General features: G+C 49.4%; 1 protein-coding gene across 1 annotated transcript in view; it reads left to right on the plus strand.

The window, feature by feature from the left end:
- SCN4A (sodium voltage-gated channel alpha subunit 4) overlaps positions 1-24,686 on the plus strand; it is a 132,037-nt gene that overhangs the window by 17,348 nt on the left and 90,003 nt on the right. The window contains exons 5-9 of the mRNA XM_038385508.2: positions 3,765-3,856; positions 13,804-14,088; positions 15,763-15,826; positions 22,204-22,345; positions 23,376-23,588. Of these exons, the coding sequence (XP_038241436.1) occupies positions 3,765-3,856; positions 13,804-14,088; positions 15,763-15,826; positions 22,204-22,345; positions 23,376-23,588 (796 nt within the window). The remainder of the gene's footprint in view (positions 1-3,764; positions 3,857-13,803; positions 14,089-15,762; positions 15,827-22,203; positions 22,346-23,375; positions 23,589-24,686) is intronic.

Raw genomic sequence — 24,686 nt, forward strand, 5'->3', positions numbered from 1 at the left:
TCAAACCCTTAAGATGGTCCCAGCCAGTCATGGGAAGTGGCACACAGGCTGGGTAGAGCTGCTGCTGGGGGACAGCTTGGAGGTGCTGGCTGCCTGGTAGCTTAGCAGCCCTGGATTCTAGACCTGCAGGGCCAGAGGTGAAAGTAAGCTGGTACGCCCCGGTACGGTGTACCGGTAAGAGCTGGTGCACCATACTGGGGCAGCCCAGCTTCCCCGGGAGGCAATTTAAAGGGTCTGGGGCTCCCAGTAGTGGCTGGAGCCCCAGGACCTTTAAATTGCCTCCAGAGCCCCACTGCTGGAGCCCTGGGGTAGCGGCTGCACGGCTCCGGCAGCTATTTAAAGGGCTTGGGGCTCCCCTGCTTCTACCGCCTGGGCCCTTTAAATAGCCGCTAGAGCCCTGCTGCCGCTACTCCAGGGCTCTGGGGGCTATTTAAAGGACTGGGGCGGTAGAAGCAGGGGAGCCGCGGGCCCTTTAAATAGCCCCCGGAGCCCTGGGGTAGCGGGGGCTCCAGGGACTATTTAAAGGGTCAGGGCTCCAATGGCCTCTGCCGCCATGGTCCTTTAAATAGCCGCTGGAGCCCCGCCACTTCCCCAGGGCTCCAGCGGCTATTTAAAGGGCCAGGGCGGTAGAAGAGGGGAGCCTTGGGCCCTTTAAATAGCCCCCAGAGCCCCGGGCTGCTACTGCTACCCTGGTGGGGGGGGCACTTAGCTTACAGGGTGGCCTGGGGCTGGCTCTGACCCCCTCAACCCCGCCCCTTCCACCCTAGGCCCCGCCCCTTCCAGGGACCAGAGCTGGCCCCAGAGTACCAGTAAGTCACTCGACTTACTTTCACCCCTGTGCAGGGCCTTCTGGCAAAGGCTCCTTCTCCTCATTTTACAGATGGGAAGAAAGAGAGACTCTCTCCTGTAGGACAACCTGCAGGGAGGGGCAGGGGAAAGATGCTTGCACTCCTCTGGCCTCCTCTTCACTTGGAAGGGGAATCACAATGAAAGACTATTTTGATCCACTGAGTTTGGTGACATGATGCTGGCCACCAACGACTGGCTCCGTGCAGACCAGGACAGGTGGTGCCAGCCCCTGTGGGCTAAGCTCTGGTCCCAGTACTGGTGCCAGGAGGCATGATGCTGACTCCACTGTTAAACCTGATGGCATTTCCCAAGGCACACCAGGCCTTGCTAGCTGTGCAGGACCCAGCGGATTCTCTGCTCCATGGGATGGAGTAGTGGCAGCACAGAGGGGATGTTGTAGAGTCCGACCTCCCCTGCTCCCACCAGGGGCACTGGAACACTTTTAATAGTGGGGGTGCTGAAAGCCAGCCCTCTTACTGCGTCCATGTCTCTCCTTGCCCGCCCCCCCCCCAGAGCTGGGGCTGGGAGCAGGTCCATGTCTCCGGGAGGGGGGACCCAGACAGGGATAAGGGGATCAAGGCTGGGGCTACAGCTGGGGTCGGGGGCAGCACCCAGGACCCCAGGCGTGGGGCCAGCAGTGGAGCTCTGGTTGACCGGAGACCCCACATAAAATCTGGGGTCCTTCAGAACCCCCTGCACCCCTAGTTACCATGCCTATGGCTCCCAGCCTTCCCAGATTAGGGTTGCCAACTCTCTAATCACACAAAACTGAACACCTTAGCCTGTCCCTACCTCAAGGCCCTCCTCTCCGATCACTACATTCCCCCTCCCTTGGCGAATCACTCTACCCCACCCTCACTCACTTTCACTGGGCTGGGGCAGGGTGTTGGGTTATCTAAGGGGGTGAGGGCCCTAACTGGGTGTGTGGGCTCCAGGGTGGGGCCAGAAATGAGGGTTTCAGGATGTGGGAGGGGGCTCCAGGCTGGGGCAGGGCTCTGGGCTTGGGGTTCAGGAGGGGGTGAGGGTTCCAGATGGGGGTGCGGGCTCTAGGGTGAGACTGGGGATGAGGGGTTTGGGGGGCAGGAGGGGGCTCCAGGCTGGGGGGTGGGGCTGAGGGATTTGGAATGTGAGAGGAGGCTGCAGGTTGAGGCAGGAAGTTGGAGTGCAGGCGGGGGTGAGGGCTCTGGGGTGGGGCTTGGGATGAGGGGTTCAGGGTGTGGGAGGGGGCTCTGAATTTGGGCAGAGGGTTGGGGTGTGGGTGGGTGAGGGCTCTGGCTGGCAGTGCAGGCTTTGGGGTGGGGCTTGGGATGAGGGGCTCAGGGCTGGGACAGAGGGTTGAGGAGCAGGGGGGGTGAGGGTTCCAGCTGGGGGTGCAGGCTCACCGTTAAGACTCCGGTTGGCAGTGCTGCAGGTCTAAGGCAGGCTACCTACCTGCCCTGGCACCACGCTTCACCCCGGAAGCAGCCAGCAGGTCTAGCTCCTAGATGGGTGGGCCAGGAGGCTCCGTGGGCTGCTCTAACCTGCAGGCACTGCCATCCCAGCTCCCACTGGCCGCGGAGCTGGTGCTCGGGGCAGGGGCCACACGCAGAGCCCCGTGGCCCCCCTGCCTAGGAGCCGGACCTGCTGGCCACTTCCAGGGCACAGCGCGGTGCCAGGGCAGGTAGGGATCCTGCCTTAGACCCGCAGCACCGCCAACCGGACTTTTAATGCCCGGTCAGTGGTGCTGACTGGAGTCGCCAGGATCCCTTTTCAACCAGGCATTCCGGTGGAAAACTGAAAGCCTGGCAACCCTACCCCAGATCCCAAGGCATCATCCACAGTGGCCTTATGACAGTGTGACTACCACATCCTAAGATTTGTCTGCACAGGCCAGTGCATAGTAGGGAGGCCACTAGTCCAGGATTAAACTGGATGGCCCCCTTTTTGAGAGGTTTGCCCTGCCCGGTACTTGGACAAAACTGGACATGGTTTTGTCCCATATCGGATGGGAACACTGCTCTGCCCCAGCCCGCTCTTAAAAATGGCACCTCTGGCATGCAGAGTCACCTCGCATGCACCGTGTATGAAAGGTCACACTGGTGGGGGTGAGGTGGCGCATTCTTAAAGATGGTGCCCCCTCCGGACGTGGCATGACCTCACACTCACCACCATACTAGCGAGGGCGGAGTTAACACCGGCAGGGGTAAGGTCACACCATTCCCAGAAGTACCGGAATGTCCGGTGTTCTGGGAAGGTGTGAGCAGCCACCTTATGCACCAGTATAATAAGGGACTTGATCTTCCTTGGCTTGTAACCAGAGTAAGCCACACCAGTACAGCATGTGGACATGAGGCATTGAATCATAGGACTGAAAGGGACCTTGAGAGGTCAAATAGTCCAGTCTCCTGCACTCAAGGCAGGACTAAGGATTATCTAGACCATCCCCGACAGTTCTTTTTCTAACCTGCTCTTAAAAACCTCCAATGAAGGCAGGGGGCATCTCTGTGTTGTGTTTGTACAGCACCTACTGCAGTGGGGCCATGGTCCAAGACTGGAGCTCAAGAATGCTATCATCATCATCATCAGGAATCAATCGGTATAGCTCACCTGGTGTAAAACTTCCCAGTGTAGACAATACCACAGGCACCTTGCTACTGGGAGCTTTCCCCAGCCTTCTCAAGGCAACACAGCTCCAGACCTTCCCCCATTAGTCTTTGCAAGTAGCTGTGAAGTGCTAACAAGTCCTCTTCAGGCACTCACAGCAGCACACAGCTATAGGCTCCCTCCGTGGTAACGCTGCAGGTTGGCAGCTCTACTGCTTTTGTCTCTGAAAGTGACCATGGGACCTAGAGTGCTGCAAAAACACCCCTCATGTCCAGCTGCCGCAGCAGAGCAAAGTCTGAATCCTTCTGAATCCTTCTTCCCTCCCTCCACAGTTACACCACAGAGTTTGTGGATTTGGGAAATGTCTCAGCTCTACGAACGTTCCGTGTTCTCCGCGCACTGAAAACAATCACCGTGATTCCAGGTGGGTCAAGGAGCATTTGCCTTCCAAACCATCTCCGTTCCTTTCCACAGTTTAAGCTTTAACTTGAAAAACCATCCGGCTTGCAGATCTTTGCCCTGCACCTTGGATTGTCCTGTGCACCAGTGCAAAATGAGTGGGAACACTCCTGTTCTTGTGTGACAGTGTTTTATATCCCCCTTTGCACTCACTGTCACTGGCGTAACTGACTATACAGGTTGGAGGATAATGGAGACAATGGCCCCTTGCCTATTGAGAGGTGAAGGTATTTTTCTTGAGCTGGGGGCATTATGGCATTGGTAGTGCTAAAAGCTCCAGCAGTATTGCCGGCCCAGTTATAACACCCTGCTTCTGCTGGTGCCTAACTTTGCAAAAAAATGTCTTTTTGAGCTGACATTCTCCATGGCCCAAAGTGATTTTTTTGGCTTGGAAAACTTTGAGGAAAATGCATTTAATTGTTTCATATTATTTTCCGACTTTTAAAAAAAGGAATACGTTTCAGGCTTTGACTGTCTACACTTGGAGCTTGGCGTGTGTTCCCAGCTCATGTAGACATACTCGCATTCACTCTCATTGGGCTAAAAGCAGTGGTGTAGCTGCGGTAGCCCAGGCAGTGGCGAGCGGTGGCATAGGCTAGCTGCTCAGCACACAAACCTGTCTGGACCCTCTAGGCGTGTATTGGCGGTGGCTAAGCTAGGCCACCACTTGCCGCTGACTGTGCTAGTGTGGCTACACTACTATTTTTAGCACACTAGCTTGATAAGAGCTAGCACAAGAGTGTCTGCATGAGCTGGGAATCACATCCCTAGCTCCAAGTGTAGATGTAGCCTTTAGGGTCAAATCCTGCTGGTTTTTACACATGTGAGTGAGTCTCATTCATTCAGTGGGGCTATTCACAAGGAGAGATTATTAAGACTGGGACTGTTCAGCTAGGAAAAGAGCCGACTGAGCGGGGAGATGATCCAGGTCTATAAAAGCATGACTGGGGTGGAGACAGTGAATAGGGATGTGTTATTTATCTTCTCACATAGCACAAGGACCAGGGGTCACCCAATGAAATTAACAGGCAGCAGGTTTTAAAAAAACAAAAGGAAGTACTACGTCACACAACACATTCTCCACCAAAAATGTTATGCTTATAAGAAGCACACTGGATCTTTTTCAGGGGAAAAGGCAACATGCCACGTTTATTGAAGATACAACAATTAGCATATGCATTCACTCACACCACAAACACACACACACACTGTCCCGCCAGTCGATGTTATAGTTACCAGTCCAGAATTGGGATTAATCTGGTGGACAGCTAGGTTGATCACGGGTAGGGAGGAGCCGGGTTCCATTGGTCATGACACAATGCTCCGGGGAAGTCTTGGCAGCATGAACCCAAAATTTCATGGCCAGGCCCCCTGTTTATATAGTGATTTTCCTTCATTGGGACCAATGAGTTTTGCACCATCATGCTGTAATCAATTGTTTGACAAGTGCTTGTTTTCTTAAATTGTCCTTTTCATCCTTTATCTCGTTCTTTTATTAAGTTTCTCAGGGAGTTACCCCAGGCTGGCTTTAATCACATCTATCTTGTCCCCGTTGATAGGTGCCTGTCTCATCTTTAGAGTCATCAATCTGCCCACCTCTGACATTTCAATAGAAGCGTGTTGCAGCCTCCTGGCACCTTTGCATCTGTCTCCGGTTTCTCCCTAGAACATCTGGTTCAGTGATGGCCTTCACACTTATCTCTTAACACACATTCCTCATTGACATACAAGACAGAATTAATTTACACAGAACATTTTGAACAGGAACATCAAATTGCAATTCAAAAGAAAAACAATCACAGCATTCTTTTACTTATTTTAAAATGCTAAACCTACAACAAAGCAGTGACCCTCAAAGGTCTATTACTGCCTTGAAATCAGTCCAAACGTAAAGAAATTCTGGCTGATGCATCTCTACCAATGGCACATTAGGCCATTCCTTTCTGCTACTCAAAAAGGGTGGCTGGCAGTATATGGTCAAATCATACATCAATACATTTGATACATGCTACATTATTATCTTATTCTTTATCCTTCATTCTAGATTATACAAAATACAAACATAAAATTCTACTAATACAAAGCCAACCTGCGTAACTCATTGCCAGGAGATGTTGTGAAGGCCCAAAGTATAACTGAGTTTAAAAAATGTCAGTTCATGGAGGATATGTCCATCAATGGCTATTAGCCAAAATGGTCAGGGACACAACCCCATGCTCTGGTTGTCCCGAAACCTCTGACTGCCAGAAGCCGGGAGTGGGTGACAGGGGATGGATCACTTGATAAATTGCCCTGTTCTGTTCATTCTCTCTGAAGCATCTGGAATTGGCCTCTGTCAGAGACAGGATGGCCTAGCTGAGCCATTGGTCTGACCCAGTATGGCCATTCTTATGTGATGATGTTCTTCTGTTCTTATCCAACTGAGTATGATTGACTCATGTGAACAAGAGAAGCAGGATTTAGCATTTTTACTGCACTCAGATAAGTCCAAAATGACTGAATTATAAGGACTTAATTATGGAAAGGACCTCAACTTAATCTCCATGTTTGGGGGGAGAGGGGCAGGTCTGTGACATGCATAATCATGACCCTAATTGACTGCAGATTTGTGCTTAGCCGTCTTGGCCTTGATTTTAGCTAGGTCTCAACCTGGCCTCCAAAACTGGGTGCAGGCAGAAAGCTAGGAAATTTAAAGTGTGCAGCTGTGAGCACAAAGAGGTGAGCACGTAATTCTAGGCCCACCATTTGGCTGGCAGTGTTGGGTATGTCTACAGTGCAATTAGACACCCACGGCTGGCCTGTGCCAGCTGACTTGGGCTCACAGGGCTCAGGGGCTGTTTAATTGCAGTGTAGACATTCGGGCTCAGGCTGCAGCCCAAGCTCTGGGACCCTGCTATCTCGCAGTGTCTTAGAGCCCAGGCTCCAGCCTGAGCCCAAACATCAGCATCACAATTAAACAGCCCCCTAGCCTGAGCCCCGCGAGCCCGCATCAGCTGGCACCAGCCAGCCATGGGTGTCTAATTGCAGTGTAGACATACCCTTAAAGGCCACTTTTGCAAATATATCCTGTCTGGGACTCCTGATGGTCACCTTATCCCAGCCTCTAGATGGCACCAAGTTATATGTCAATGCAAACTACCTGGCTATTTGCCAAATATGAACCAGATGCTGGGCCCACACCCTGAGCACACATAGCCCTATGTTTTGATAAGGTAGAAGAGCTCGCACCAAGAGCTCAGGTTCAATGGGGAGGCTGTCTCGCTGGCACAGTGCAGAACCCTTTGGGCAAGGGTGGCTGCAACCTTATCCAATGGATCCTAACATTCCTTGGGCAAAGACCAGGAGAGTCTCCTGGCATCACAGGAGTAACCAAATCGAAGATGCTATGGGGATATTTCATCAGGACAAGAAGACTCTTGTGCCCTGGCTTCTTTCACCGCCTGCCAAGGCAGAGGGGACCTAATACCAACTAAAGCCTACTTGTTTTACTCACATGAATAGTCCTTCCTCAGCCAAAATACAACAACGGGAGGGAGCCCTCTGTGAACTCCCTACCAGACAAAGCGTTAAAAGCAAAACCAAACAGGAACTCCCCTAAGCCCCTGGCACAGGAATAGGATTATTGGGGTTTGCATCTCCCCTCAGTTCCACAATGTGGGAGTCAAATGGGCATGTGCCCACTCCCCAAATGGCTAACAGCTTCGAATGGGTGCCAAGGCCAATGGCAGGGCCAGCAGGCTTGCTGGTGGGGGATCTGTGGAGGCAATGAAAGTCACTTTTATTCCAGGAAAATCAATGCACTTCCCAAGCAGAGTAATTAATCTGGAATGTGATCTCTTTATCTGGTCTAGAGTCTCCACCACACCGGCAGTTATTCTAGAGTGGTTTATTCTCCTCTCACTGTTCCAGTCAGTTTCCCCATGTAGATAGGTCCTTGGAGGATCGGAGTTTTACCTCAACAGGTGGAAACATTGGCACGGCAACTGGGACAAACTGATCTCCAATGTATATTTGGACATTAAATGGGTCCAAAGCAAATGTCAGATCTGAGCGCTCCTGTACTTGGGGACAGTTTTGGGCTCCAGAGATGAATTCTGAGGCTTGGTCCCATAATTAGTTTGGCCGTCACACAAGGGGAATAAATATTTTCACGTCTCAAGGGCCTCACCATTTTTTTGTTGAGGAACTGTCTGTTATTGAGTGTCCAGGGAGGTTGAAAAAAGAAAAGGAGTACTTGTGGCACCTTAGAGACTAACAAATTTATTAGAGCATAAGCTTTCGTGAGCTACAGCTCACTTCATCGGATGCATTTGGTGGAAAAAACAGAGGAGAGATTTATATACACACACAGAGAACATGAAACAATGGGTTTATCATACACACTGTAAGGAGAGTGATCACTTAAGATAAGCCATCACCAGCAGCGGGGGGGGGAAAGGAGGAAAACCTTTCATGGTGACAAGCAAGGTAGGCTAATTCCAGCAGTTAACAAGAATATCAGAGGAACAGTGGGGGGTGGAGTGGGGGGGGGTGGGGGGGAGAAATAACATGGGGAAATAGTTTTACTTTGTGTAATGACTCATCCATTCCCAGTCTCTATTCAAGCCTAAGTTAATTGTATCCAGTTTGCAAATGAATTCCAATTCAGCAGTCTCTCGTTGGAGTCTGTTTTTGAAGCTTTTTTGTTGAAGGATAGCCACCCTCAGGTCTGTAATCAAGTGACCAGAGAGATTGAAGTGTTCTCCAACTGGTTTTTGAATGTTATAATTCTTGACGTCTGATTTGTGTCCATTCATTCTTTTACGTAGAGACTGTCCAGTTTGACCAATGTACATGGCAGAGGGGCATTGCTGGCACATGATGGCATATATCACATTGGTAGATGCGCAGGTGAACGAGCCTCTGATAGTGTGGCTGATGTGATTAGGCCCTATGATGGTATCCCCTGAATAGATATGTGGACAGAGTTGGCAACGGGCTTTGTTGCAAGGATAGGTTCCTGGGTTAGTGGTTCTGTTGTGTGGTGTGTGGTTGCTGGTGAGTATTTGCTTCAGATTGGGGGGCTGTCTGTAAGCAAGGACTGGCCTGTCTCCCAAGATCTGTGAGAGTGATGGGTCGTCCTTCAGGATAGGTTGTAGATCCTTGATGATGCGTTGGAGAGGTTTTAGTTGGGGGCTGAAGGTGATGGCTAGTGGCGTTCTGTTATTTTCTTTGTTGGTCCTGTCCTGTAGTAGGTGACTTCTGGGTACTCTTCTGGCTGTCAATCTGTTTCTTCACTTCAGCAGGTGGGTATTGTAGTTGTAGGAATGCATGATAGAGATCTTTTAGGTGTTTGTCTCTGTCTGAGGGGTTGGAGCAAATGCGGTTATATCGCAGAGCTTGGCTGTAGACAATGGATCGAGTGGTATGATCTGGATGAAAGCTAGAGGCATGTAGGTAGGAATAGCGGTCAGTAGGTTTCCGATATAGGGTGGTATTTATGTGACCATCGCTTATTAGCACCATAGTGTCCAGGAAGTGGATCTCTTGTGTGGACTGGTCCAGGCTGAGGTTGATGGTGGGATGGAAATTGTTGAAATCCTGGTGGAATTCCTCAAGGGCTTCTTTTCCATGGGTCCAGATGATGAAGATGTCATCAGTGTAGCGCAAGTAGAGTAGGAGCATTAGGGGACGAGAGCTGATGAAGCATTGTTCTAAGTCAGCCATAAAAATGTTGGCATACTGTGGGGCCATGCGGGTACCCATCGCAGTGCCGCTGATTTGAAGGTATACATTGTCCCCAAATGTGAAATAGTTATGGGTGAGGACAAAGTCACAAAGTTCAGCCACCAGGTTAGCCGTGACATTATCGGGGATACTGTTCCTGACGGCTTGTAGTCCATCTTTGTGAGGAATGTTGGTGTAGAGGGCTTCTACATCCATAGTGGCTAGGATGTTTTTAGGAAGATCACCAATGGACTGTAGTTTCCTCAGGAAGTCAGTGGTGTCTCGAAGATAGCTGGGAGTGCTGGTAACGTAGGGCCTGAGGAGGGAGTCTACATAGCCAGACAATCCTGCTGTCAGGGTGCCAATGCCTGAGATGATGGAGCGTCCAGGATTTCCAGGTTTATGGATCTTGGGTAGCAGATAGAATACCCCAGGTCGGGGTTCTAGGGGTGTGTCTGTGTGGATATGTTCTTGTGCTTTTTCAGGAGGTTGAAGTGTTCTCCGACTGGTTTTTGAATGTTATAATTCTTGACATCTGATTTGTGTCCATTTATTCTTTTGCATAGAGACTGTCTGGTTTGGACACTCAATAACAGGCTTAAAAGTGGCAATTCTTCAACAAAAAAACTTCAAAAACAGGCTTCAATGAGAAATTGCAGAACTGGAATTAATTTGCAAACTGGACATTATTGAATTAGGCCTGAATAAAGACTGGGAGTGGATGGGTCACTACAAAAACTAAAAACTAATTTCCCCCTACTGTTACTCACACCTTCTTGTCAACTGTTTGATATGGGCCACCCTGATTACCACTACAAAAGTGATTTTTCCTCCTGTTGATAATAGCCCACTTTAATTGAATTGTCTCGTTAGAACTGACCCCCCACTTGCTAAGGCAACTCCCATCTTTTCATGTACTGTGTATATCTATCTTCCTACTGTATTTTCCACTCAATGCATCTGATGGAGTGGGTTTTATCCAATGAAAACTTATGCCCAAATAAATTTGTGTCTCTAAGATACCACAAGTACTCCTCGTTGTTTTTGCTGATACAGACCAACACGGCTACCACTCTGAAACCTGTTCTTTTGTAAAAAGAAAAGGAATACTTGTGGCACCTTAGTGACTAACAAATTTATTTGAGCATAAGCTTTCGTGAGCTACACCTCACTTCATCGGATGCATTCAGTGGAAAATACAGTGCGGAGATTTATATACACACACAGAGAACATGAAACAATGGGTATTACCATACACACTGTAAGGAGAATGATCACTTAAAATGAGCTATTACCAGCAGGTAGGGAGGATGGAAGGAAGGAAGAAAACCTTTTGTGGTGATAATCAAGGTGGGCCATTTCCAGCAGTTGACAAGAACGTCTGAGGAACAGTGGGGGGTGGTGGTGGGGAAATAACATGGGAAAATAGTTTTACTTTGTGTAATGACCCATCCACTCCCAGTCTCTATTCAAGCCTAAGTTAATTGTATCCAGTTTGCAAATTAATTCCAATTCAGCAGTCTCTCGTTGGAGTCTGTTTTTGAAGTTTTTTTGTTGAAGAATAGCCACTCTCAGGTCTATAATCAAGTGACCAGAGAGATTGAAGTGTTCTCCGTCTGGTTTTTGAATGTAATAATTCTTGACATCTGATTTGTGTCTATTTATCCTTTTACGTAGAGACTGTCCAGTTTGACCAATGTACATGGCAGAGGTGCATTGCTGGCACAGGATGGCATAATTCACATTGGTAGATGTGCAGGTGAACGAGCCTCTGATAGTGTGGCTGTTGTGATTAGGCCCTATGATGGTGTCCCCTGAATAGATATGTGGACACAGTTGGCAATGGGCTTTCTTGTAAGGATAGGTTCCTGGGTTAGTGGTTCTGTTGTGTGGTGTGTGGTTGCTGGTGAGTATTTGCTTCAGGTTGGGGGGCTGTCTGTAAGCAAGGGGGGGATCTGTGGGGGATCTGAGCAAAGACTGTCTCCCAAGATCTGTGAGAGTGATGGGTCGTCCTTCAGGATAGGCTGTAGATCCTTGATGATGCGTTGGAGAGATCTTAGTTGGGGGCTGAAGGAGATGACTAGCAGCGTTCTGTTATTTTCTTTGTTGGGCTTGTCCTGTAGTAGCTGACTTCTGGGTACTCTTCTGGCTCTGTCAATCTGTTTATTCACTTCAGCAGGTGGGTATTGTAGTTGTAAGAATGCTTGATAGAGATCTTTTAGGTTTTTGTCTCTGTCTGAGGGGTTGAAGCAAATGCGGTTGTATCATAGAGCTTGGCTGTAGAGAATGGATTGTGTGGTGTGATCTGGGTGAAAGCTGGAGGCATGTAGGTAGGAATAGCGGTCAGTAGGTTTCTGGTATAGGGTGGTGTTTATGTGACCATCGCTTATTAGCACCATAGTGTCCAGGAAGTGGATCTCTTGTGTGGACTGGGTCCAGGCTGAGGTTGATGGTGGGATGGAAATTGTTGAAATCATGGTGGAATTCCTCAAGAGCTCCTTTTCTATGGGTCCAGATGATGAAATAAATTTGTTAGTCTCTAAGGTGCCACAAGTACTCCTTTTCTTTTTTGCGAATACAGACTAACACAGCTGTTACTCTGAAACCTGATGATGAAGATGTCATCAATGTAGCGCAAGTAGATTAGGGGACAAGAGCTGAGGAAGTGTTGTGCTAAGTCAGCCATAAAAATGTTGGCATACTGTGGGGCCATGCGGGTACCCATCGCAGTGTCCCCATCCAACCATCTGATTTGTGTCTATTTATCCTTTTACGTAGAGACTGTCCAGTTTGACCAATGTACATGGCAGAGGGGCATTGCTGGCACATGATGGCATAATTCACATTGGTAGATGCGGAGAATCTTGGTTCTTCAGTCGGAGAACACTTCAGTCTCTCTGGTCACTTGATTACAGACCCGAGAGTGGCTATTCTTCAACAAAAAAACTTCAAAAACAGACTCCAACGAGAGACTGCTGAATGGGAATTAATTTGCAAACTGGATACAATTAACTTAGGCTTGAATAGAGACTGGGAGTGGATGGGTCATTACACAAAGTAAAACTGTTTTCCCATGTTATTTCCCCACCACCACCCCCCACTGTTCCTCAGACTTTCTTGTCAACTGCTGGAAATGGCCCACCTTGATTATCACCACAAAAGGTTTTCTTCCTTGCCCCCACCCTCCCTACCTGCTGGTAATAGCTCATCTTAAGTGATCACTCTCCGTACAGTGTGTATGGTAATATCCATTGTTTCATGTTCTCTGTGTGTGTATATAAATCTCCGCACTGTATTTTCCACTGAATGCATCCGATGAAGTGAGGTGTAGCTCACGAAAGCTTATGCTCAAATAAATTTGTTAAGTCTCTACGGTGCCACAAGTACTCCTTTTCTTTTTAAGATACCAAAGTCCTCCTTTTCTTTTTGAGAATACAGACTAACACGGCTGCTACTCTGAAACCTGTTCTTTTGTCTGATCTATCACATCAAAAGGACCATTTGTGGGCACAGAGTGATTCAAAACCTCAGGGCAACAGACCTCATTACACGGAGTGGGGCTATTGTGTCAGGGTGTGTGCTGGTGTCGGGCGGAGTCAGGAAAGAACTGACAGAGCTCTGTGAATAAGGGATTTTCCAGTTCACTGGCAATTCTGAAAACTCAGGAAAAAAATGTTTTAGGACTAATTGAAAATGACATTTCTTGAAATTTTTGTTGAACTGAATAGTCAAAAAAATCATTTCTGATTTTTTGTTTTAACAAAATCTAAATATTTTTATTTTGACCATTTTAAAATGTTTTAAATTGTTGGTTATATAAACCTAAGGAAATTTGTAAACAAAAAGTTTTGAACTGAAAAATTGAAGTGTTTCATTTTAAAAATGCTGAAACAAAATGTTTTCATTTTTTTTATTTTTTGTTTCATTTTTTATCTGAAACAATTTTCAAAACACTTTGGTGTTGCCAAATCTGCATTTTGTGCCAGAAAAAAAAAGTATTGGCAGAAAAATTTCACCCTGCTTTATTTCCATCCCTTTGGATAATAGCCTTGCACCATGGGCAGGTGAATTTTTATGGGAAGAGGTCTTGCCTTACACTGAAATCCAGATTCTCTTATGGGAAGCATGAGCTCCATAGCAATATTAGAACATTATTGATGATTAACAAATTAATAACTACACCAATAATAATGTCTCCCTCCTCAGGGTTGAAGACAATTGTTGGAGCTTTGGTACAGTCTGTGAAGAAGCTCTCTGACGTCATGATTCTCACCGTCTTCTGTCTGAGTGTTTTTGCACTGGTTGGCCTTCAGTTGTTCATGGGGAACCTTCGGCAAAAATGCGTCAGGTGGCCTCCCCCTACAAACGACACTTTGCAAGAGGACTTCTTTGGAATTGACAACGACATGTTCGCTAACTCAACTCTCTACAGCAACACAACTGGGTTGAGTAATGGGACTTTTGACTGGGATTCTTACATCAGCAATGAAGGTAAATACTTGTGTGCCTTCTCTCTGCTGTTAAAATGCGCCAAAGTAAACAACCTGATTGACTCCTCGCCACCATTCAAAGTCCCTCTCTTCAGCCAATCAACATCCAGGATTGGCCACCATTCACAGCCCCACTCCTAAGCCAATCAACATCCAGGACTGTCCACCATCCTTGGAAAATTTCACACCATGTGACTAAACCAATGACTAATCAAAATTGGCCACAAACATCAAAAGCTGGAGGTGGAATCCAAAAACGATAAATGAATATTTTTGTCCAAAACAAGAAAATGAAAAAATCAAAATGTTTTGGCAAAAAAGAAAGTGTTTAAAAGAAGAGAGCAGAACAATTTATTGACTAGGGAGCCACACACCAAGGGTGGAGAGAAAATTCTGAAACTGCTTCCATATCCATGGTCCTTCCACAGTGCAGGCACATTTATACAAGAGGCAGAATCAGCTGCTAGTTAGCCTGTTGCTGCCAAGTAATGCTGCAGTGGGATGGGTATTGTCTGGAGTTTTCACATCTTGTTTAGAGCACTCAGCAGAACTCAGTGGCAGGTCACGTTACATGCTGACTGAGGTGCTTTATTCCAACGGCGTAAGTGGCTGTGAGGTTAACCACAAGAAGGCTCCTTAGCAGGGGAGTTAAAGTCAATATCCTTGAACTACTGAGATCTATGCAAACAGCAGCGACACATTCTGGCCATGAATTCAGGTTAACAGCTGCTCACACCAGAGCAACACAACCTAGCCTGAAATGCCATATGGGGGATGGCTTTTCAACACTCCACTGGTTAGTTAAATAAAAGCATGAGGGCTGGGAAGGAATAACCGATTGGGATGCACAGAACAGGCTCCAGATAGATCCCTCCAGGCCATTAAGAGGGCAAAGTTCAAATAAGGTAACACCCAAGGTGGGATACTCATTGCTTCTCCATACAGGTGTCTCAGGCTGCTGATCCTCTCCCGCCAGCACAGCCTGACCCCGGGGCAGGTTCTCCATGTCAGTAAATGAAATGAAATTCCCTCTTTGCAGTGTCTCAGCAGCTGCTGTGGTTCTTGTGTGAGTGGATCACTGGCAACATCAAAGAGGAATGAGCTTGATGCATTCCCGATCTTGGCACCCTTTGGGGCTGGCTGTCTTAGGAAGGTGTGGGCTGACTGGGATGGGAGCATCTGGGGAAAGGAACTTGTTGTGGGCTCAGTTTGGTGCTGGCCTGAAAGTGCTTGTTATTTTCCACAGTTTCCCAGCAGGGCATGTGCAAAAGTTCACTGAGCTGAAAACCCGCAGAGCCATGACACTGGCCTTTCTCCAGTCTTTTCAGTCCCTTTCCATGAACGTTCACACCAGTGAGCTTTGGTTTGCGTGAAAGGGAATGTTAACACGTGTTCACACAAGCATTCACGCTGGCCACTCTCGCTGGCTGTCTCTAGAGTTGTCGCTGCATTTGGGAGTCAGACAGTCGGGCAAGTGAAACAAAACTGTGTGACTAAGGTCGCCTGTGCAAATTAGCACATTATGAATAGCAAATATAGGAAGCAATAACTGTGGTGAATGCTTTGTGCTGGGACAATCCAATTAGCCATTTGTTGAAGAATTGCAAAGATAAACAAACGTGTGCAAAGCAATGTCTGCAATTCTCACTTCTTGTTTTTTTCCTGAATTGCAAAGGGAATTTCTACTTTCTGGAGGGCTCACTGGATGCTCTGCTCTGCGGGAACAGCAGCGACGCCGGGTGAGTGGAGTCTGTTCTGACTGGCACAGACAGACCTGGGCGGCCCCTGGGGAGGGAAACAAAGAGGCCAGCCATGGCTTAGTCTAAGGATAGCACTCAGCCGGACCAGCCAATGAGAAGTGACTGGTGTGAGTTTTGCGAAGAGGGTTGTGGGCACAAATGCCCATTGTACGTCTGGGCACAAATCTTTTGGGAATTGTGAAGGGAACCCTCTGCTCCCATCTTCTTTGCTCTCACCCAGACCATTCAGAGACCTTCCTTTTGTAGACACCACCATGTAGTTTACTGACAGTTTACCTTGCCCGGCCATCCTATGTACAGAGTCGTTCAGCTTGACTAGCCCTTCTCCCGAGGGACGGGGGTGGGAAAAGGTCTCTCCACACAGAGATCTCCCTGCATCAGGCCCCAGCTACCCTTGTATCTGTCCCTTTTCTGCTTTCCCACCCCCTTGCACTTCCTTCCTGGGTTCTTTTACCCAGACTCCTTGTTAATGGGCTAATTAGCTCATTATCTACCCGGCCCCAATCTGATCTGGTCATCAGGAGCTCCTCTCTTTGGTTTCAGAGTATCAGCTGTGTTAGTCTGTATCTGCAAAAAGAAAAGGAGTACTTGTGGCATCTTAGAGACTAACAAATTTATTTGAGCATAAGCTTTCATGAGCTACAGCTGTAGCTCACGAAAGCTTATGCTCAAATAAATTTGTTAGTCTCTAAGGTGCCACAAGTACTTCTCTCCTTAATGAGGCCCTCTCCGGGGCCTCATTGGCTAGACAGTGACCAGAGTGCTGGCTTGGTTGCTGACTCCTCACAGGGATGAGGAGTTTTTGTGCTGGTAGAAGTGCTGACTGGTGCACAAGCACACCCCTCTGGGCTCCAGGGTCCCCTGGGCCAGCTGCGCCCCCACTGCCAGGGGGATGCCCTCTTTACTGTGAGGGAAAAGGAGTCTGACGTATTTGTACCTCTCCCTGAGAAATGACCCTGTGGGAGGTTCTGCTGGGAGTGCCTGGGGGCTAATTCCTGAGGGGTCCTCTGGGATGACTCTGCTTCTGTATCTGAAGAGCTATTGGCCAAACTGCAGGTCTCTGCCCACCCTGTTCACCCTCCCTGCAGGTGCATCCGGTTGGTGAATGCAGATCCCCCAGGGCAGCGCAGGAAATGATGCACAGACTGGGGGGTGGGAAATATGATGGGGAGAAAGGGGAAGCCCAGATGCCAGCTAGATAGGCAGCTGCAGCCTCCTTCTGCCTCCTGCCATTGGTGCTGGAGAACACTTCCGCCCTGTCACTCCCCAGAGGTTCTTCTAGGCAGCTTAGCCTCAGGCCTGTTCCAAGCAGAGTTTTTGCTTTATAATATACTGAGATTGACAAACTGTTTTTGTGGGGAGGGGTGGTGGGTGTGAATTCTAGCCTTAGAAGAGCTGGATGTTTGCTTTACCCACACAGCCCCGGCTGTGTCAAGTCTCCTATCTTTCCCTGACTGGCCGTTGTGAAATGACTCAAATGGACTAGTAGCCACCTCCTAAGAGCTGGAGCTGAGATTTTCAGTCTGTGCCCAGAGCCCCACAAGGCCTGATTGTCAGGAAGTGTTGAGCACCTGCCCTGTGAAAACCAAGCCCCTTGGGGGCACCTTAGATTGAGCACCCCTAAGATGATGCACCCCAAATCACTAGTCACTTGCGAAAATCTTGGTCATAAAGCCTGACTAGATACCTAAGTAAGTGGCCACATTTTCAAACGTCCTGTCAACCCAGCAGCTCCCGGGAAGTCAATGGGAAGAGCTGAGTTCTCAACACTTGACAATCCGGCCACTCTGCGTATGATTTCACTGCAATAAACCACCCGCAGCTGGCCAGGCCAGCTGAGTCTGGCTCGGGATGCGGGGCTAGGAGATTGCAGGGTAGATATTTGGGTCCGAGCTGAAGCCTGGGCTCTGGGAAGTACTGCACCCAGCACGGAGCCACTGGCAGTGCAGGATGACCTTGTCAACTGGCATGGCGACTTGTTGGCCCCAGAATCCAACATGGGAACTGAGGGGAGCCAGCAGCATTGCTGAAGAAGGCCAACCCAGTGACTCTGCTGATGAAACCGGCCCCAGAGGAGGCTCTGCCGCAGAAGCAGCTGCAGCACATCCTGGGGCTGAGCTGAGAGGAGCTTTTTAATGCTCCCCTCCACCCTGGAGAAATGGCCGTTGCAGAACTGGCCTCAGAAAGTGAAGAGGCAGAAGCCACTGGTAAGTTTCTGGCTCCATTTTTGTGTTTATTAAAATAGGAATTAGAAATGGGAGGGATTTCCAGTCCATGAACCAATGCAAGCCCTGGGTAGCAACCTGTATCCACTAATGGCCGATACCATGCCAGCACACTGGCATCCCCCACCTCCCTCCCACCACATGGAATTCAACATGGAGCTCAGGAAATACAAACAGGAAAGCAAGCAATGAAAAGTGAAGTTTTACTAGAAAAGTGCACATTTTCTGAGGACATTCTGGTTTGTTAAAAATAACAACCTTAAATTGCCTTCCATGTATGCACACTGCTTCACCCCACCCCACCAGCGTGACAACCCACCCAAAGAGTTAACTGGGGTTTGGGGGCAGTTGAAATGTAATCCATTTTCAAATCTCACCCATTTCTGTTAAATGCAGCCCATGCCATCCATGGATGACAAAATCATTTCTCCCAAATACGACTGGGGGGTTGAATTCAGTCCAGAAATGTGCCGGGGGGGGTGATATAAGGGGGATGGCAGTGCAGGTCTGTGTGTTTGCATACAGTCATAACAGGCTATGTTGGAAGCCTTGGGGAAGCACTGAGCCATATGTATGCTAACGCAGCATCCTGTTTATTCACTCATTACTTTTGACCCAATCCTGGGTGCTGATAGCTGCTAACTTTTCCCATAGCAGGAACTCCAGATAGGCAGTCTCATTTCGGGAAAGGCATATATTCCAGGGCCACCTTGGTAGCTGAGCGGCCCACTCCACTCATAGGTGTGCTGTTCAGTCACTATACGTTTGAATACTTTGGTAGCTTACGTGGTGCTTTCCCACTGGCAGCTTGGAACAACACTCTTGGACAGCTGAGCGCCATGGGCACTATTGTGTTCTCCAAAATGTGGCATGCCTGAAATGATAGCCAAGGCTTCTGTAGCACGATGTGGCCACTCACTTCCCCCAGAGCCCCAGGTGGCTGCAGTTTTTAGAAAAAAAAACAGTTGTGTTTTAACTCTCCATTCTCCGTGCACATCTTTTGCTGTGATTAACCCAGCTGTGTCCAGGGCAGCTCCAGCTACCCGAAGCATCCGTCTCCCAATGAGCTGATGTTCAGTAACATTTTATGTCTTTGACATTCCACGAGGATTTTTTCTGTGCTCCTGCACTGAGCTGTTTGGGACAACAACCCACTGTGTCTTGTCCTGTTCCAGGCCCCTTAACCTCTACTGGCTGTAGGACCTCCAGAGCTCACCCTCACTGCTGCAGAAGCCTGGTTCACCATACCTTCACAGGCCGCTCCATGGTGAACATATGGTTCAAGTTCTGGACAGGGCCAACATGCAGGTCCAGGACTAAAGACAGAGGGACCTGCGGCTAGTGAAAGGCAGGCTGTGAGGCAAGAGGAAAGGTTCAGGCTGGTTGCACAGCTTGAGGACAGGGTTGCAGCATGGTAGCACTTGCTCCGCAGTTCCTGGAAGAGGCCCGGTGGCTGAGGGAGAAGGACTGAGCTCAACGGAAAGAGTTGTTTGAGCAGCTGCTATCATTAATGGACACAAGAGTCCCAGCTTCCATTGCATTGCCCAACCCACTATCTGCACTCCGCCTCGGTACCCCATGCTGCAATCCAGAAACAGCTGGGACAGCTCCATGGCTGGGTGGCCCATGCAATCGGACCCTATCAGCCACTGGACAGGGCAAGTGTGCCCCATGCAGCCCTCCAGGCTGAACTCCTCCCTGTGGAGGCTGCCCTGGCACCAAGTGTGCAGCAAATGAGGAAGGAAGGGAAAGGAGAGCGGGGACCCAGGGGACATGCAACAGTTGGAGCTTTCTGTCTGGAGGATGGTTTCACTGTTTGCACTTTGTTCCTGGTTTTTTCAAAGGTTTTGGTGCTACTGGTGTTTTGGGATCCTCATGGCAGCTGCTCTTTTCTAATAAATGTTTAATAATAAGGGGTTTTATTTTGTTAAGAAATGTTCTGACCATCCCTGCATCCCATCCCATAATGTGTATTTCAAATAATGAAGGTAACCACATGATCAGGGGACAGTTGGGCAGTTGTATGCAAACGCTATTTCCCAACTCAGTTATCTACATCAATCTATACATCGATCAGCTATGTACATCAATCCATGCTGGGAATCCACCCCCCCATCACAAGTGATCACGTCATTCATAAGTACAATGCATGGCAATGACCCCCTAAGGCAATCCACCCCAACCTCACCGCATTCATACCGGTGCTGTTCTCCCTCTTCCCTTGGTCCAGGCAAGCCCATCATGCAGGCGCACGCAGCATCCCTGACTTCTGGTGCCCAGGTACATCCAGCACCAGCACTTTCTGGCTGGTCTGTAAACACCTCCAATGGGAGTTCAATCTGCCAAAAGCGCATTCAATGCCGGATGAGCGAGTCATTCAACCTCCTCTTGCCAGGGCCTCCGAGATCAGGGGACAGTTTGATTAGCCAAGGCAAAAGGGCGCACATGGGATCCTCAAGAAAACAGGGGAGACAGTAGCTCCACTTACGACAATGTCATTTGGTGGGAATAGTGTCCCAGCCTGTCCTTGAATGTAGCCCCCCAATAGGCGGAAAACCCTGGTATCACAACCTGTCCAGTGCAGCCCATGCTGGCATCCATACATTGGAATCTGTGATCCACCTGGGCCTGCATACCAATGGAGAAGTACCCTTTGTAGTTCAAGTCCTCATGCTTCTTGAGGAAGACAAACTGTGGGCCCATGAGTCCCATCAATGGCCCCGGTGCAGTCTGGAAACCCCATTCTCTCAAAGTCAGCAATAACTTCACGTTGGGAGTAAGCCACATGCCTGACTGCCTCAGAAACCTCTGCAACCACTTTACCCCCAGCCGACCTTCCAACACCAAGCTGGTTAGTAATGGCCCTATAGCAGTCTGGTGAAGCCAGCTTCCAGACAGGTATAATAACCCGCTTCTGGGCCAGCGTGGCCTGCCTCATGCATGTCTTTATGCTGGAGGGTCGAGGCAAGCTGCTCACAAACTGCATGGTGATGTGATCCCACCAGTCCGTGTTTGTGGCCCTGTTCCAGCAGCAGATATGCCAAGAGTTGTGAGCAGCATCAGCCATGTCTGTGTCCTCCTCCTGCTCCATCATTAGCTCTTTGGTGGGCCAGAAAATGCAGCCGGGACATCCACTGGAGTCTCATGGAAGTTCTGACCGTTTCCTGAAACAGGAGTGACAGTGCAAGCAAGACAAGTTCTTCAAATGCACCTCCTCCGTGTTGCTGGCTTCAGTTGCTGGGACCGTGCAGATCGAAATGTCAAGTCAGCAGGATCTGTTGGTGGCTGTTCAAACTTCCTATAATGGCCGGGGTGGACAGTCAAGTTTTTCCACACAGCACCACTAACAAAGAGTTAGAGCAGCCACATTTTGGGAGGGAACTAGGGAGTCTGAGGCAGTGGTGGATTAGTCACTGGGCCAACAGGGCCTGTGCTCAGGGGCCCCGGCCAATTGGGGGGGCCCAGAAAAATGGGCTCCCCCACGTCTGATCCACCTGCCCAACACCCCTGCTGCCCCCGTGCCCCAACCACAGGCATGTCAGGTGGGGGAGTGGGGCAAGCCCCTGCACCCTGAATCCATTTCCCTGGCACCCAGTTTTGAAAGTCTTGGCTTAATTGTCTGCAAATGTGTATTGCTGTTGGTGCATGCTGTGTTGGTGCAAGCTGTGTGTGTGTGAGAGAGAGTGAGAGAGACAGACAGACAGACAGAACCAAGTACTTTTAAGATACAGAACTCTTGCCTCTTACTTTTAAACTCCAGCAAACCAGCTGCCTCCAGTGTACCACCAGCATCCTGCCTGTACATCGTATATGGTAGGATAAACACAGGGGGTCTCCTTAGCATTCACATGCATTAGCTCTTCTCTATCACGTGATAGTCCATGGCTGCCTATTAAATAAGGATCTGACTCTGAATTGAATGCTTCTCCATCTGGCCTTGAGTCACCCCTGTGCCAGCCCACTTGCTTCATTGGGGTTGCACAGGTAAAACTGGGTCATTTGCACCTTGCACCCTCCTCAAGTTTCTGAGCATAAAACTAGATTCACTTTTGCCCTGGCTTACCTTTCCTGGGCCAGGCTGGGGCTGAAGCTGGCACTAACACACCCTCTTCTCTCTGCTCCCACTGGCAGGAGGTGCCCTGAAGGATACATGTGTATGAAAGCAGGAAGGAATCCGAACTATGGCTACACCAGCTATGATACTTTTAGCTGGGCTTTCCTTTCTCTCTTCCGCCTCATGACTCAGGACTATTGGGAGAATCTCTTCCAGCTGGTGAGCCCTTTCTTTCCTTTTATTTGGGTTTTCCCACTGGCAGAGGCAATAGCTTGCATTCGATTGCACATCCCCCAACACATGGCAGGGTTCCTTTGAATTAAAGGTCATTGTGTTTTTTTTTTAATTTCCTCTTGTTTTGTGTGTGGTGATGGAGTGTCCAGCCCATCTGTGGGCTGGGAAATCTAAAACATGCCTCTGGTCACTTGGTCACTCAGTGTAAAGCACGTGGGAGCTTGTTGCTTATTGATATTCATCCGAAAGCATCTGGGCTGGAAGGGAGCACCTGGCTGAGTGCAATGGGGCATATTTTCCATGGAGCTGGGCCTGATGTAACCAGTCCACACAATACAGTTGACAACAGACATAATCACAATCCCCTAAATAAGTCCCTCCCAGGCACATTGGGAGCTGGAACTGCAACCTTTGCCCTTAGTTGCAAGGATGGGGGCTGGCACTGAAGGAGGACTCACAGCTGGTGGGAATAGCGGGTCCTCTATCTTCTCTGTTGGGGCATCACTAAGGGCAAGATCACACAGGTATACTCACGTTCTACTGAGCCTGCCAGTTTGTATCCGTACTGAGAGTCTGAGACCTCCCAGGGCCAGGGACATTTGGATGACCCTGTTGTGATGATCAGAATCTGCTGTCCAGATCCAGGTTCAGCTTCTCAGCCCCTCAGGAGCGTGAGGATCTGTGGTTTTCATTCACGGCAATCCCTCAGACTCCTCTGCTGTAATTGTGGTGGAAGCACCATGCATGCTGTCCCAGTGCGCACACCGGAGGAGAGCCCTGTTGTGCTGATGCTTCTGGGGATTGTAGTATAACTCACAACCCACTGACACTCACCACAGCACGAGCAATGAGGTGAAGGCTAGCTGGGAGTAAGGCCCTCTCAGTTATGTGAGGAGAAGATGACTCAAAGCCACGCCCATCACTGGGAAGAGGCCCTAAGGTAGCTTAGCAATTAGAGAGTAAATAGGCTAGTGGTCTGACCATCTGTGATGGAACATGCCTCTTCTTTCCACAGACTCTCCGTGCCGCTGGGAAAACATACATGATCTTCTTTGTGGTGGTTATATTCCTTGGTTCCTTCTACCTCATCAACCTGATCCTGGCTGTTGTAGCAATGGCCTACGCCGAGCAAAATGATGCTACCATGCTGGAGGAGCAGCAGAGAGAGACAGAGTTTCAGCAGCTCCTGGAGCAGCTGAAGAAGCATCAGGAGGAACAAGAGAAACTGGTCAGTCCTACAGCGGCCTGGCTGCCATGGGGATTGGAAGCACTAAGAATGTGGGGCTGGAGTCTAGGTCTGTACTGAAGCTGGGTGCGAGCCGCTCAGACCAGGTCGGCACTGGAAAGAGTGCCAGAGTGGACACTGCATCTCAGGCTGCCAAGTGTAGGGGGTTGGGTGGGAAGGATCAAAGTAAGGGGGCACTGAGGGGAAGGGAAGATGAGGAAGCGGGGAGGGGATGAAGCCCACTGGGCAGAAGAGTGAGGTCAGCCAGTGGCAGTGGTAGGGAGGGTGGGATTACGGGGAACTACAGCCAATTTCAGCCCAGAAAATGAGACAAGAGATCCAGGCTGCGGGGTCCTCCACTGAAGCTAAGGAGCCCCCCGCATGACAGAGGACGCAGTGCAAATGTGGCTCAGAAGAAGCCTGGCAGTTCTGTTTGGCCATTCCCTTCCGGAGCTGGGAGGAGCTTGCAGGGCTGGGCTGAAGTCCCCAAGCCCTCATGGCTCCTTTCTCAAAGCAGCCAGTGCCAGGCAGACCTGAAGGAGGTAAATTAGGGATGTCCAGTCCCACCTCCTCCCACCTCCCCATTGGACCCACCTTGGGCACCAGGCCCAGCAGCCTCAGGGTCCTGCCCATATCGTGAGTAACAGCTGGGAAGGGCCTGCACAGCTTTCTGGCACCATCCTTCACTCCGCTCTGTAATGCAGCCTCTCGGGCTCCGATCCTGGGCTGTGGGGTTGCCAATTTTGGTTGGATATGTTCCTGGAGGTTTCATCACATGATATAATCTTTCATTAAAGATTCATCTTTAATTCCTGGAGACTCCAGGACAATCCCGGAGGGCTGGCAACCTTACTGGCTGCACTGTGGCTGCTCTGCCCTGAGCAGCTTCTAAGCCCCCGCTCCCTGCAGCTGGCCATGGGTGTGTGGCCAGAGCAATGGGGTGTGGCCTAGACATCCCCACATCCTGGTGCTGTCAGGCATTGCAGCAGGTGCAAATTAAGTGACTCTCAGGCAGGTCTATTTTACACTGAATGAATGGTCCAGGACCTGGGGGCGGGGAGGTGGCTTAAGGCCACGTTTGCAACCCCTGTCCTCTGTTGT

Source organism: Dermochelys coriacea, chromosome 27 (assembly GCF_009764565.3).
Source record: "Dermochelys coriacea isolate rDerCor1 chromosome 27, rDerCor1.pri.v4, whole genome shotgun sequence".
In the NCBI taxonomy this organism is placed as follows: Eukaryota; Metazoa; Chordata; order Testudines; family Dermochelyidae; genus Dermochelys; species Dermochelys coriacea.